This window comes from Sarcophilus harrisii, chromosome 6, assembly GCF_902635505.1.
Source record: "Sarcophilus harrisii chromosome 6, mSarHar1.11, whole genome shotgun sequence".
NCBI classification, from domain to species: domain Eukaryota; kingdom Metazoa; phylum Chordata; class Mammalia; order Dasyuromorphia; family Dasyuridae; genus Sarcophilus; species Sarcophilus harrisii.
Genome location: NC_045431.1, coordinates 182,045,344 through 182,060,862, shown reverse-complemented (window position 1 = coordinate 182,060,862; position 15,519 = coordinate 182,045,344). Strand labels below are relative to the sequence as shown.

The window sequence follows — 15,519 nt, the reverse complement described above, 5'->3', positions numbered from 1 at the left end:
GGGTTTTCTTGGCAGAGATATTGGAGTGATTTGCCATTTTCTTCTCCAATTCATTTTATGAATGAGGAAATTGAGGCAAACAGAGTGAAGATCGAGAGCCACAGAGCTAGTGTCTGAGGCTAGAATTTAACTCAAGAAGATAAATCCTCCTGACTTTACTGGATGATAATCCAGCTGTTCCAAGCCTTCTCACTTTTAAAATATCATTTTCACACAAATGAGGGAGATTTGTAAGTACTAAGACATCTAAATCCTCATGTTTCTCATTCTATATTCTAGAATAGGGGTCCTCAAACTACAGCCCGCAGGCCAGATGCAGCAGCTGAGGACGTTTATCCCCCTCACCCAGGGCTATGAAGTTTCTTTATTTAAAGGCCCACAAAACAAAGTTTTTGTTTTTACTCTAGTACAGCCCTCCAACAGTCTGAGGGACAGTGAATTGGCCCCCTATTTAAAAAGTTTGAGGACCCCTGTTCTAGAATATTTCCATCCAGAATCTTCAGAGACTCAATCATATTTACAATCTGTGTGTCTGATACTTGAAATATCTGATCCAAATCTGCATGCAAGAATATAGGGATTGAAGGAATCTACAACAATTTTGTCAAAGATGAAGTCAGTGCTGGTTTGCTAATTTAATGACACTGGGTCACCATCACCTAGTTCTTTGATGTTCTCTGTGATTCTCAAGTCCAGGTCTCTGAGGAATAGGGTCATCAGCTCTCTTGCAAACCTTCAAGTTATTGAACATAAGAGGGCTCTTTTTCATCTGACAAAAATCACAAAGTACAAAGGAGTTATACTCTAGTCTTTCCTTCCTAGAGGGCCTCAACATTTCTAGACTATACTGGTTGTGAAAGGTCCAAGCTGAAGGTAAACATTCAGGGTTTTGAAAAAGTCAAGCAGCATCAAAAGTATTAGAACCAGAAGAGATCATGGGACATAGAATATTTAAGTTGAAGGTCTGTAGAACACAGAATTTTAGAGTTGTAATAGACTTTATAAATTATCTTATTCCAGTCATTTATTTTATACATAAGTATTGTTCTTCAGTCATTTTCAGTCATATTCTTCAAGTCTTTGTGGCCTCTTTCTGGAGTTTTCTTCTCAAAGATAGTGGAGTTTATTTGCCATCTTTTTCTCTAGCTTACTTTATAGATGAAGAAACAGAGATAAATGATTTGTGCAGATAGATAGTAAGTTGTCTGATCCCAGATTTGAACTTAGGTCTTTCTGACTCTAGACATGCTCCAAGTATACTAAGACCTAGAATGGGAGAATAACTTTTTAGTATATCTATTATTAGTGGCAAAACTAGGATCAAAACCCACACTTCTGATTGCTTGCTTACTTTTCTTTCCATTGTAATTTTTCTTTGGACTTTTGGCATTTTATATTTTGTCTTTTTCTTTAGTTTTTCAAGACAGTGTTCACTAATGGAAAAACAGTCTTCTATGCTTCCTAATCCAAGCAGGAGGGACAAAATGACAGAGGCACTAGAGCCCTTCTATTGGGGTCTCTTAAATTACTTATTTCACAGGTTAGAAGTCATAGTAAGGTCTGAGACTGCACTAACTTGGCACTGAGCTTTGGCTCATGATGGGCTCAGTGAGGTAGCCTTTTAGCAAATAGCTTTTATTTTAATGGAATTTTTCTTAAAAATGAATCATGGCACTGGGTCAGGGATGAGAGCTACATGCTGAAAATAGGAAGAATGACTCACAGAATAACAGAATTAAAGTTGAAAGAGCCCTTGGTGATTATCTAGTTGCTTCCCTCCCTCCCCCATGGAACTGAGACTTGAAGAGGAAAAGAGAATTGCCCAAGATCAAAGCAAGCAGTTGAGCTTCAACTTAGGATTGTAAAAGGTAGGAAAGTCCAGTGCCAGTCCAGAACCTCAGAACTTCAGGGGATCCGAGTTTCCTTATTCTAACTCAATTATAATCTGAGACATTCTTGGGTTCTATGAATCTGTTTTTATTGGATCAGAAATTGGATACTAGCTGGAGTAGACACAATAGCCAAGGAGTTACTACTGTGTTCATTGAACTAGATTAAAACAATAAACATGCATTTGGGTATTGCAATTATCAGAATCTCATAATATTCTGATGGCTGCTATCCTTCTTCCACACATGATTCAATCTCCATTACTGATTAATAAGAATCCATCTTTTCTGGAAATGTTTTGCATAACTTTATATGTACCTTCTCAATTGGGGAAAGATAGGGAGGAAGGGAGAGAATCTGGAACTTAAAGTTTTAAAAACAAATGTTAAAAAAAGTTTTATGTGTACCTGGAGAAAATAAAACTTTTAAATAAAAAATAAGAATCTGTGATGGCAAATTGGAAGAAACCTCAGAGAGCTTATATTCCAATCTGTATCTGAGTCAGAATCTGCTTTACAAAATCTCTGACAGTAGAACCCCTTGATAAAGACTTCTGGTATTAGGAAAGTAACTACCTACTGAGTAAATCTATTCCAATTTAAAACAGCTTTAGTCATGGGATTTTGTCCAAATATTGAATCCAAACCTGCCTCCTTGTGATTTTTCCTAATTGTCCTCTCAGGGCAAGCAGAACAAGACCAATTCTTCTTAATCACAATCTTTGAAAATTTGAAGAGAGCAGGTTTCTTCCAAATCTTCTTTTATTTGGGACAAATACCTCCCATTTCTTCATTTGATTTTTGTAGAACATAGTCACCAGTACCCTTAACAGTGCTCTCTGTCAACACACATATAAATTCTAATAGGTCCCAATGAAGAACTTCAATCTACTGTATTCATAAGGGTAGATACCCACTACCCTTTATTGGTACTAGAAGCTATGACTGGGAACAAGATATGTTCCTAGAGATGCAGGAGCTGCCTGTCAGGCAGTGGGGAGGAATAAATATCTATGGTAGATTCAGATTCTTTGATAGACTTTTTTTTTTGTAAAATATATGCATGCATATATCTCAAAGTGATGATTCTGATAAAAATGTCATTTTTTAAATACTGGGTAGGTTGGAAGAACAAGGCAGAAAAAGAAAAGGTCGTCAGTATCAAAGATTATCAGAAAAGAGTATTGTAAACTGTCAGAGTTTTTTACACATGACATTGGTGTGGAATTTCATCTGTAGGAGAAGCTGTCATTCTGCTGAAGTGGTAGCCACTACTATTTAGAAACATTTGTTTATTTGCCATGTGTAGGTGTCAAGGCACTAAAATCAGTTGTTTTCAAACTGGGACCAGTGATTTGGCTGACACCCTGTCATTAGAGGAAGGATCATATATTAGAAAGAGCACTGGAATTAGATAGGGATCAAATTCTTGACTCAGAATTTTGATATCTATTTCATTTTGGACATGTACTTTCACACTCTAGACTTTTGTTTTCTCACCTCCCAAATGAATGGGTTGTAGTAAATAAACACTAAGTTCCTTTTAGATTTTAAAAAAAATCTTTAAATTCTCCCATTTCTAAATGCTATCTTCTTGATTCTTTACTTCTCAGGTTGTAGTTAATTCAGCCCTACAGTCAGGAAGCTAAGAATTCGGACATCTGCAGTCTTTGGATTTCATATATTTCAGCACCATGGTCAGTGATCAAGCAAACTTCCAGTCATTTTCTGATTTCAATTCAAATGCATATAATAGTTAAACCATGCTGTATATTTTGTGATTGTGCACTTTGTTTTCAGTTAATTTCCTATATGCCTCTATCTGCACTGTTGCTGCTTCTGACATTTAATCAATTTAACAAATAAAATCAACTTAACAAGCATAAAGGGCAATCATGGATGGACAGCAAGTTTTGGAATTTATTCTGAAAATATCTGGAGATTTAGATGGACTAAAAAGTGCCAACATTATGATATGGCAGCCAAAAAAGCTAATGTTATTTTGTACTAATCTTACACTTGGAATTTTCTGCTTCCTAATTTATAACAGAGGCCTTGCTTCTTGCCCAAGTTACTGATATTTCAGAGTGCCTTCATATATTCTCCATTTCTCTTCTTCTCTTCCTCCTTCTTTCTGTGTGTGGACCTAGATATTTTCATGTTATGTTCCTTTTCCCCTTAGAATGTGCAGTCCTCCAGGGATTATTTTTTCTTTTCTTAATTTGGCATGATACCTGGCACATAGAAATTATCAAATAAATAAGAGAAAAGAGACTAAAGGAAGAAAAGTCGTGAAGTAATAGAATCCTGGTGAAAAGCAAAAAGGGCCTAAACTAGGGGAATTGCCTAGAATGAAAAAAAATGGGGAAAAGGCAGATGGGAGATAAAATGAAGAAAAGGTAATAAGACTTGACAACTGATTTTATGTGCAGAGTAAGAAAGAGGGAAGAGTCAAAGATGACTGTGAGGTTATAAATCTAGGTGAATTAGATGAGGCAAGAATTTTAGGTTTAAATAGAAAATATGATTGAGGTCCATTGAGTTTGAGACACAATCATGAAATTCCAGTGGAATTATCCATAAGCCAATAAGAAATGTGAGACTAGTGAAGGGAAGAATTAGGAAGGAAATCAGTGCTGTGTATATAGATTTTGGAGCCATTGGCTTTAAGGTGACAAGTGAATCTATTTGAGCAAATGAGAACTGAAGAAGATCTAGGACAGAGCTTTGGAAGATACTTCCATTTAAGAGATGGGAGAAAGAAAATGAACTAATGAAGGAGATGGAGGAAAAGAAATAAGGAGCTCCTAAAAAAATAATTTCATGGAAATCAGTGAAGAAGAGATACAGGAGGAGGAGGTGATCAAAAGTTACAGAGAGAACAAGGAGGTAAACACTTTGAAAAGGTTATTAGGAGAATGGGCAATTAGGAGATATTTTTGAAGATAATAACAAGACCCTAATTCCTAGGAGTTATGTTACTCAAAGGATCAAAACCTCCATAGACACCCATTTTTACAAGACAATAAGAGAACATATGGTTTCTTTAGCTAAAATGAAGCTGCCCTTCACTGATATAAGACTTAGGCAAATTACTTTCCTTTTGAGTATCTGTTTCTACTCTGTAGAATTAAGGGTTTGGATTAGATAATCTCATTACAGCTTTAAATCCAAGGAAACCTTCTACAAAATGTAATAATAATGTCATTCATTTTTCTTTATCACTTTCAGGTTTACAAAGTAGTTTCCTCCTCTAAGGTAGTAGTTGGAGTATAAGGATCATTATTTCCATTGAATTGAGGAAAGTACTAAATCTTGGAGAAGTTAAGTGACATGTATAAAGATCAATTAATCAGCAAGAATTTAACAACACTCTGCTAGAGATAAGAGTTTGACACAAAACTCATATCTCAAGTTGCATATTACACTGTTGCCCTCAAGGCAACATGACTTTTACGATTCTGATGGTTAACAGGTTATACATGTGTATATTTAAATTATTGGAGATGTTTGACTTACCTTATCACTTGGTATGCTCCTCTTCCTCTTTGGTTTAGGTGATGGCAGAAGCACGTGTAAGTCAGCAGTCGTGGGAAGCCCTGGTTTCACCACAGTTAGTAAAGACTCTTCAGGGATATTGGTTTCCTGTAGAAATAGCATCCTATTCAATGGTCAGCTTGTTATATAGCTGTTTGTTTGTTTGTTTTTGGGGTGCACTTGGTTTAGATATTAATGAATTGTTAAAGGAGAAAGGGACAATTTCTATTATAATATGTTCATATCAGGGATGAAGAAAGTGAGAATTAGAGAAAAAAGATAATATGGTCCTGGTTTCACAGCAAGTTTTTGGCAAAAGCCAACATTAGAACCCATATCTCCTGACTTTCAAAGCTCTTTTCACTATTAACACTGTACCTATCTGAATTCAGTGAAATTATTTATCCTCCTCACAGCCAAGACCCCTTCTTGGAGCAAAGTCTTCAACAATTTCCTAATGCCTTTAAAATAACAATTATTAGCCTCATATTTAAGACCTTCCATAATCTGGCTTCTACGTATTTTCTGCCTCTTATTTGGTATTAGTTCCTTTCATTCCTTCCTTGCTCTAGTCTTCCACATGGTCCTTCATGTTTCATCTATAACACTTTGCCTTGTAGAATCTTTGGCTTCTTTAACATCTTATGTCAGATTCCACTTTTTTCTGATTTCTCAGTTATCATTTTCATACTCTTAGATTTGTTGAGTGTGAATATATAGAGAAATACATAAATATACACATGGTATTTACTTATAAATATGTATGTTCCCAGTTAAATGTAAATACTTCAAAGACAGAGACTAAATTGTTTTTGCCTATGTACTTAGAATATTGCCTTGAAAATACTATGTATATTAAATTTTTTTTAATTCAACAATTAATAGCTACCTTATTTAGGCTTTATGGAAGAATTGGCTTCCGAAATGCACCTTAAAGGAAGAGAATAATTTTGAAAGGTATAGATAGGAGGGAAAATACTTTAGAGATATAAGTAGATGAGATCAAGGAGTAATTTCAGAATCCATAGAAATGAATATAGTACTAGAAAAGTAGGTTGAATTAGATGGTAGAAAGTCTTGAATGTAATTTAATTAGGTTTTTACTAGTCACCTTGCTTTTTGCAGAAGATGCTGCCTACTGTTATGGGAATAATTTAGCACAATCTATTTTAAGTTCTACCTGTTGTTCTATACTATAGATGCTTAAAGACAGAACCTTACTCTTCATTGTATCTTGTCTCAGGGTCCTCATAATAGTTTATGGTGTTGTAGCACTTGTATCAAAAGTCTGCCTATAGCTATCATTCCTAACTTTTTATGATTCAGGGAGGTTTTTGACACTAATGGTTTAAAAATATTGTTTGAGAGAGTTATCTCAAGGCACTCTTTGGAGGGACTGAGAAGAGAAAAGAATTAACTTGATAAAAATTGGAGGAGAGAAAGAAGACAGAGAGAATCACACAAAGTATAAACATTGATCTTGCAAAGAAAGTGAAGAAAATTCTTAATAAAAGACTTTACTTGGTATGTTGAGTGAATTGAAGGTGAAGCTATGTTTCCAGAAGTAAGAAGAAGCCATTTGTAATTATAGTGATGGCTAAGGGTAAGATCTTTATTAGAACTTAAATAATTTAAATAATTATTTATGCTTTTCTATTACAGTTTGTGAATAAATTAGATATCTATGCAGGTGCTTAGGGGAAAGAGGTTTCTCTGCTTTCCTAAATGATATTTAATAAATGGGCATGGGAGATCTGAGCTTAAGTAACTAATAAGAGAATATCCAAATAATATCCTAGAAGTCAGGTTGATGTGAATGAATATGCTAATGAGTCCAATAGAGGCTGAAGTATAATTGCTCCTTGTGAGTTCCTAGTAAATATGGCTCATCCTTCTAAAACCTTATTATAATTACAAACCATTTTACATCTGTTTCCTTTTGTGATGTCCACCAAAACTGTGAGGTTGAAAGTTCATCTTCATAATACAGATACAGTAGACTAAATGGCATAATTGGACCTGAGATCTCCTAGTACCATCTCCTGCTCTCCTTTTACCATACTATGCTGTCTTTCTGCATGACTTTCCTGTTAGACTTTAAGTCTTTTATGATCAAGGACTGCCTGATGTTTGCCTTTTTCCTCCTTTTTCGTTTGTGTATCTAACACAAGCTAGATATTTAAGGCTTATTAATGAATAGATTATTAGTGGCAAAAAAAAAATAAAGTCTGAGTCAGAAGACTTGGTATGAAGTCCAGACTTTTCTATTTAATATCCATATGACCTTAGGCAAATTATGACCACTAGTTTCCTCAAATACAAAGTAAGAGGGTTAGAGAAGATGACCCTGACAACATCAGTTTCTATAATAATCATGATTAGCATTGTCTAATGATAACATGACAGTGGCAACCTTGGTGTTTAATTAATGACATTGTCATAGCCAATTTATAATTATTACCACTGATTATGACTTCTATGAAAAAGGCAAAAATAAGCATACTGGACAGATATTAATTTTGATTATCTAGATTGTGTTATAGATTTACAGTTAGAGTTAATTGTATCATAATCCCCCCAACCATCTCTTCACACACATACATCTCTCATCCCCCAGCCCACAGCTATATCCCATGCAAGCTATGGCTTTTCCTGCATCAGCATCATTTCCTTCCATCTGGCCCAAAATTCTTTCACAGCTGCATTTGCTCTTAACTGCCAATTAGGCAGTGTTGGAGCTGAACATTCAGTGTTGTTTTGCTGGGACCAGCAAGCTGGTACCCCTGTGCCACCCATCTCCATCTGCCTGCTTCTCTGGGTGGCCCTGAGGTGCTGTTTGGTTGGTCATTGAGTTTGGCCCATTTTCCTCAAAAGAACAGTATTTTGTCCATGACCTTTCTTGACTTCTCCCCAGGAAATGTTATGACACTTTCGGAGACTCACCTCAGAAAGGAGGCGGGTGACTACCAAGCCAATGTCTTCTCGCCATTCAGGGATGTTGGGATTATACATATCCAAGTGTTTGGTGAACTTCAGGGGCAGAACTTGAAACTGATCTGGAGAGAGATGGAGACAAAATGATTTGGATAATTAAAAATGATTTCTGGGAACCTCTGAAGTGCTTATTTATAGTTTGTGCCATAAAATCTAACATTAAGGAGTTTATATTTATATTCTAATAAGTCTTCCCCATTTCAGTAGCCATTCCCTTACAACAGCCTCTGAATTGGGGGATGCAGATTCTGTTATCTACATTTTTCAAATGAGGAAACTGAAATTCAGATTTATTTGCTCATATAGCTAGTAAAATAGTAAATCTGATATTCAAACCCTAGCCTCTTGACTGCCTTCTCCCACCTCAGTTCTCAATTCTTTCCATGCAATTGGTCTGCTTTTACATTTGTTATCTCATTGGGTCCTATGGCAGATGACAAAACCCCAAAAGATTAAATGTCCTGTACAAGGTGGCAGAGCTGGACTCCAACTCACATTAGCTAATTTTCCATCCAGTGTTCTTTTCACTACACTCTTCAATATGTAACATCTCTCCTTTTTTTCTGACCTTTAGTTTTCTTTTCTGTAAACTGAAGCTAAATCATACACTATGTCATGGAGTTGAGGGAAGAAAACTCTTCATAAGACTAAAACACAGTATCTGAGGATATATATTTTAATATTTAAATTAGAGTTTCAGTTTTTAATAGTTTCAAGCTGTACCAAGACTTTTGGGTCATTGTATTAAGATGAGTTATAATAATTTTGCTATTGTTATAACCATAATTAATTATTTAGCTAATTTATAAACTTCTTCCAGGCATGGATGACAGAGCTTTATCCTACTTCTCATGCTTCCTACCTTTGTGACTTTGGATATGTCATTTCATCATTGTGATCAAAGGTTCCTCATCTGAAAAATGATAGAATTGGACTACATAGCCCTTATGTTCCCTTCTAGTTCTCGATCTGGGACTCAATTGTATGACCTTTTCTTATATCAACCTTGCTAGGTGAATAATTCTTAAAATTTTGTCAGTATTTGTATGATTTTTATTGCTACAGATCACAACTTCTCCATAACTTATTAGAAGTCTTTTGGTATTGCTATAGCAGCCTCCCACCCCTAGTTAACAAATATCCTATTTGGAGTAAGACTGGTAATCGACCTCTTTCAAGTTAGCTAGTTTGGGCCTGAATCTTGTGTACTAGACATATGATTCTTGGATGGGAATGGCCTCATGGGAATGAGTTGGAATCAAAGAATTTTAGAGACCTCACACAGTTCAACATACTGAAAAATAAACTCCTTTACCAGCTTGCAGAAAGACAAGCACCCTAATACACCAGTAGGATATCACTAGTAGTAAAATGCACTAGAAATATACAATAGTGGAACTGCACATTGGTCCAACAATTGTAGAAAGCTCTTTGGAATTATGGCAAGAAAGTGACTACAATGGCTATATCCCTTGATGCAGACATTCTACTACTAAATGTGAGAAATCAATGATAAAATAGGCCCTGTGTACATCAAGATATTTTTAACGGGTTTTTTTTTCTAGAGGCAGAGAACTAGACAAAGCAGACCCCTATCAAGTAGGATAATACTATACAAATTATGCTATATGATAATGGTCATAAAATATTACATGGCTATAATAAATGATCATAGAAGCTAGAAGTGATCTTAGAGGTCATCAAGTCCACTCCAGTCTTTTTACATATGAGGAGACTGAGGCACTAAGAAGAGCTATTAAGTATGTAAAGTCAGATTTGAACTCATGTATTTGTGACTCTTAAGTCTGAGACCTTATCCACTATAGATATAATAACAAAGCATGGGGAGATATGGCCGAAGGAAAAACAGTCAAATTTTGAACAAAAAGGGATGTAATCATCTCTATAACTCCATAGCAAGTAGTCATCTAGCTTCTTACAGAAGACCTTTAGTAATGATGAAAAACTCTGCCTACAAAGGAAGCTTTTTACTTTTTACTTTTGAACAGCTCTAATTTAGTTGTCAATAGAAAGGGATTTCCTCTCCAAAACAGGCAGGCATAGATTTTTAGTCTAAATGTGGGAAAAGAATCCTTGGCACAATGGAGAAAAACACAGAATATTCCTAAAGGCCAGGAAAAAGCCATTTTAAAACTAAACCAAGTTGCCATCCCAGGAGGTAGGGTCTGATGTTTGTTTCCATTTCCCATAAGCTACTTGGAATAATTACTGAATAACTGAGGGCAAAGCACAAGAGCCGAGTCTCTGCTTCAATGAGTCCACTGTGTCCTGTTAAGTAGGTAAGCTCCAGGCACATTGTCTCACCTTTTGTGGAAGGCTTAATCTTTTTTGGCACAGAACCAGAATGTGAGGATTCTAAAATACAGGATTCTGTTGGCTGGTATGGGGAGGCAGACAAGTGTGGGAAAGAATGGTGAAGGAGAGTAAACTGGAAAGTACTGTGGAGAAAGATAAAGGAGAAGTGGCGGAGGGGAAGGGAGGTGATACTGGGAGGGGAGGCAAAACAAAAGTAGGCAAGGGGAAATGAAGTTGAAGGGAGGAATCAACCCTGTGGAATAACAGTAATAAAAGAGGTGTTGACTTCTGGAAGCTGTGTTGCCAGAGAGAAAAGTTCACCGGTTATCTAGCCCAAAGTATGGAACATTGAGTCCTAGTACCCTGGTTCTCACTGAGTAAATAAGGTAGAGATGACAAAACTACTTCTTGCTTGAATATACCTGAAAATATGATGGTGTTTTCGACAGCTTTTAATGAACAATTCACAATTTCAATGGATTCAGTGGCTCTTAGGAAACCCACTTAACATATCAATGGGAAAACTACCCTGAGTTCATTTAGTTTATTGCACTAATACTGGCTTATTATCCTGAAATATATAAAGGGCAGTGAGGTGTTTTTGAGGTTATTAACACAAGAGACTTGACTGACACTGAGGTCCATAATACATAAAGGTTGCCTTCTCCTCCACTCCATCCCCCATTCTCCAGTTCTGAAGATTAGACAACTCTCTTTTTATTTTTCAGAACAGGCTAATTTCTGTTTTGACAGCCCATTCCCCCAGTGTAAATAATTCAGCTGACATTCGGTATCTTTCAGGTATCTTGCCCCTTTACCAATTAAGAAGACACAGCAAAACATCTTGTGCTGTCAAGTAAGCAGCCAATGGTGGAAAGGCAATTTGCCACTGTCAGAGGGAAAGGCAAAGGGCTTTGAAATCCTGAATGCTCTAAAACTGAGAAATAATCCCCTTACTCCCCCCAAAAAGTGAAATTGACTGATGTTAGTTTAAATTAGTTATTCTCTTAAAAGGAAGAGGAAAATATTGGAAATTTTTAAAGTCACAAGGGAAAAAATGAATTATTCCATTTGTCCCTTTAAAATCATAGAAAGTTAGAATGTCAGAGATGGACCTTTATAACTTTGAGCCCTTGAGTTGCCATGCTTGCCCAAGGTCATGAAGAAATAAGTGCCAGGAGGAGAATTCTAAAACATGCCTTCAGATTCCTTGCTAATCATCTCCATACATCCATTTACTGATCCTGATAATTACTGATGACACATTACACAAATTGCAGAACTATATACCGCAAATAATGTCCAACATAAATAATTATAATAACAATATACTTTACAAATGAGGAGACTAAGACCTCAAAAGTTGTAATTGATGATAATGATGATAATTTCCACATTCACCACTGAACTTTTCATATGGCAACCTGGGGAGTATATCATCATTATCACATTGTATAGGAGTGAAATAGAAAGACTCAGAGTGCCTTACAGTCAGTAACCCCAATTTTTGGTGCAATGATCCAGTAATAGGCACTTGGAATAAATTTTAGGTTGAAAACAGATGAGAAGACTGCTTTTTGGGAAATTACATTGGATTTGAAGTCAGCAGATTTGGGTTTTGGTACGAATTGTGCCAATTACCAGTCATGTGTTCATTGGTCATTAGTCACTTTGCAGGGTTGTTTGGAGGAACACAATGAAATCAAAATTTTTATTATTAAGTGTTCACCAATCAATTTTTAAGATGAAGAAATTAAGAAGCAGTGATTTGTACATGGTTACAACAGCTAAGAAGTGTCGGAAGGAGAATGAATGTGAACTCTGGCCTCTTGATTACAAGTAGAACACTTTGCCATATATGTTATCTTGTGCTTGTGTTTATATATAGCTAATGATAATAATTAACATTTATGTAGTATGTACTGTGTACCAGGAACCGTGGTAAACATTTTACAGTTATGAACTCAATTCATACAATAATCATGGGAAGTAGAAGCTATCATTCCCTTTTTACAGATGAGAAAGTGAAGCCAACAGAAGATCACACAATAGTGTCAGAGACTGGATCTGGATTAAAGTTTGACCTTCCAAGGGTCTATCCATTGTACCATTAGTTGCCTGTAAGAATGTTGGCAGGTTTAAAAAAGGGTTGGGGCTGTGGGGCTTGTAAAAGGCAGGAAGAATGAAAAGTTAGCTCACCTAAAACCCTGATGACTTTGGAGTCCTGGAGCATGGAATTCCCACAGGAGGCTTGAACGGTTACTCGGACTTCACCCATTTCTGAAAATCGTGTGACAAGAAAATTATCCAGAGAGAGAAGGGGCTGCAATAAAAGGAAAGAATATCGTCAGTCACGGTTGCAACACAAGAATCACAAAGACCAACTGAACCAGGAAAAACCTTGGAACATAGACCAGACTGGCTGGATGCTACCTTATAATCTAGATTCCAGAATGATAGCAATGGACCAGATACTAGTGATCTAGCATTTAGCACAGTGCCTGGAACACAATAGTAGGTATTTAATAAAAGCTTGTTGACTAGAGAACATCAAATCAAAATCTTTAGAGCTTATTTACACAAAGCCTTTTTATATTTTTTATTTTTTTTAAATTAGGAAAGTGAATTTTGAGGAGGGGAAATGATCCTTGCCTTAGATTACATGACTAATGTGTGGCAAAATCCAATAAGAACTCAGATTTCCACTGCCTTTCCACTTTACTATATTGCTCCCTAAAGGAAGAAAGCTTTTACAATGGAAAGACTTAGGCTGTTAAGGATGATGATGGTCTGGGCAACTGTTTTTTATTGGGAACAATGTAAAAATATCTTAAAGCCAGAGAGCAGAGTTTCATGAGTCTCTCTCATAGGGAATGATGGAGTTGAGCTGATTGTCCAAGATATGATTATTAATATTATTAGCAAATCAGCACCTAGCCTGCAATTTAAATTCGGAGAGTTTACTGAAGCACAGAAATAGTCTTACTTACCAGAGTCACACAGCCATTATAGGTCAGAGATGCATATTGAACCCAAATCTTGCTGAGCCCAAGCTGGCTGTTCTCTAGCTTCTAATTCATATTTGGTTTTAAGGTCTCATTCCACTTCTGACATTTTATACTTATTTCCAACATCCCTTTCAGCTCTGTTATTTGATTAATAGTTGTGAGAAATGAACATGAATAGGGATATTCTTCTTATTATTCCTCTCCACTTTTTTCCTCTTCCACATGTGTGATAGGTTAAGTGTCCTTGAAATTCCAAACATAGGAGCTGTTGGGTTCTGCTAAGACCAAGTGGCCATGATTTTCTAATCTGTCTGTTGCCCTGTGTATGATTCTTCAATAGGAATATGCCATTCCTTGGCAGCACCCTGAACTCCCAAGCTTATTGGCATTGTGACATCCCAACTCCCTCACTTCTTGGTACCTTGTGGAGGATCAAATCCACATACTAAATTGGATTAGATGAACTAAGAGATCCTTTGCAACTAACTCTGAGCCTATATCATCCCATGATAATATGTATTTATTAAGGCCATTGATATTAACTTGGTGCAAAGATAAGACCTAGTGTATGAGGGGACATGCATTATATTTTAAGTCAGAAGACTGTGTGACATTGGATAAATAACTTAATTTCTCTGAGCCTCAGTTTTCTCAATTTTAAATGTGTGAGTTGGATTAGATGCCTCTAAGGTCCCCTCTGCTTCAAGATCTATGATTCCATGATTTCAACTATGCTATTTCTGTCTTGTATGATATCAGATAAATCACTTGTTCATAGAACAAGTCATTTGCCTCAGTTTCCTCAAATGAAAATTAGAAATATGAACTAAATGACCTCTATTCCTCTTTCAGATCTAATAGGATATGATCACAAGTTCTAGTTATCCCAAAAGGAGTAGTGGAGAGTGTTGGATTTGGAGTCAGGAGTTGTAGTTACAAATCTGTGCTTGGGACTAACTAGGTCTGTGAGCAGGGTCAATCGTGGCATTTCTGATCTTTTGTTTCCATATCCATAATATAGGATAGCGATATTAAGCACAAAAGAGTTGTTGGGAGATCAATCAAGGCATTCTATGTGAAGTACATTGAAAACTTTAAAATGTCATGTAAATGTCAGCAATGATGATGATGATGAAGATTTTGTGGACTGGGGAGAGTTCATTGAATTTAAGAAGGTATTACATTCTTCACTTCAAACCAAAAAGGAAATATTGATTCATAATCTCAAAGGATGCTTCATCCCACTTGAATACCTTTCCTCTAGTTTTTCACCTCTGTGATCAATATTTTACAAAGCTATCAAATTAATCTTCTTTAAACATAACTCTGACCTCATCAAGACACTGTTAAAATTTTTTTCATTGGTATCTGCCCACAGGCCAAAAAGCCAACATGGAAGGAATTCAAGGCTCTCCATGATCAAGCCTTACCTCTATTTTTGAACTTTATTATCCACTCTTCCTTTACAGTTACATGAATTTGCTCCTCACTGACTCCCCATCCCTGTCCCCATCCCCATACCATAGATGGTGATCATCTGATATTCTTTATATTTCCCTTCCTCTCTACCAGAAAGTTCTTCTACTTTCTCCTCTGATTTTCTGATTCCTACTCATTTCATAGGCTCAATTGAGACCCCATCTCCTCCAAGAAGCTCATTCAAGACCACAGATCTTACCCATTCTTCTGATTGGTTTGGTGGCACAGTATATAGAAATCTGTGCCTTGAGTCAAGAAGGTCTAAATTAAAATCTGTCTTAGATACTTAGTACCTC

General features: G+C 36.2%; 1 protein-coding gene across 3 annotated transcripts in view; it reads right to left on the bottom strand.

The window, feature by feature from the left end:
* The window catches only part of SORCS2 (sortilin related VPS10 domain containing receptor 2), a 1,208,352-nt gene that overhangs the window by 27,301 nt on the left and 1,165,532 nt on the right, over positions 1 to 15,519 (bottom strand). For all 3 annotated transcript variants that reach the window (XM_031943246.1, XM_031943247.1, XM_031943248.1), the window contains exons 21-23: positions 12,936 to 13,059; positions 8,370 to 8,482; positions 5,409 to 5,534 (exon numbers count right to left, since the gene is read on the bottom strand). In XM_031943246.1, coding sequence (XP_031799106.1) covers positions 5,409 to 5,534; positions 8,370 to 8,482; positions 12,936 to 13,059 — 363 coding nt within the window. The remainder of the gene's footprint in view (positions 1 to 5,408; positions 5,535 to 8,369; positions 8,483 to 12,935; positions 13,060 to 15,519) is intronic.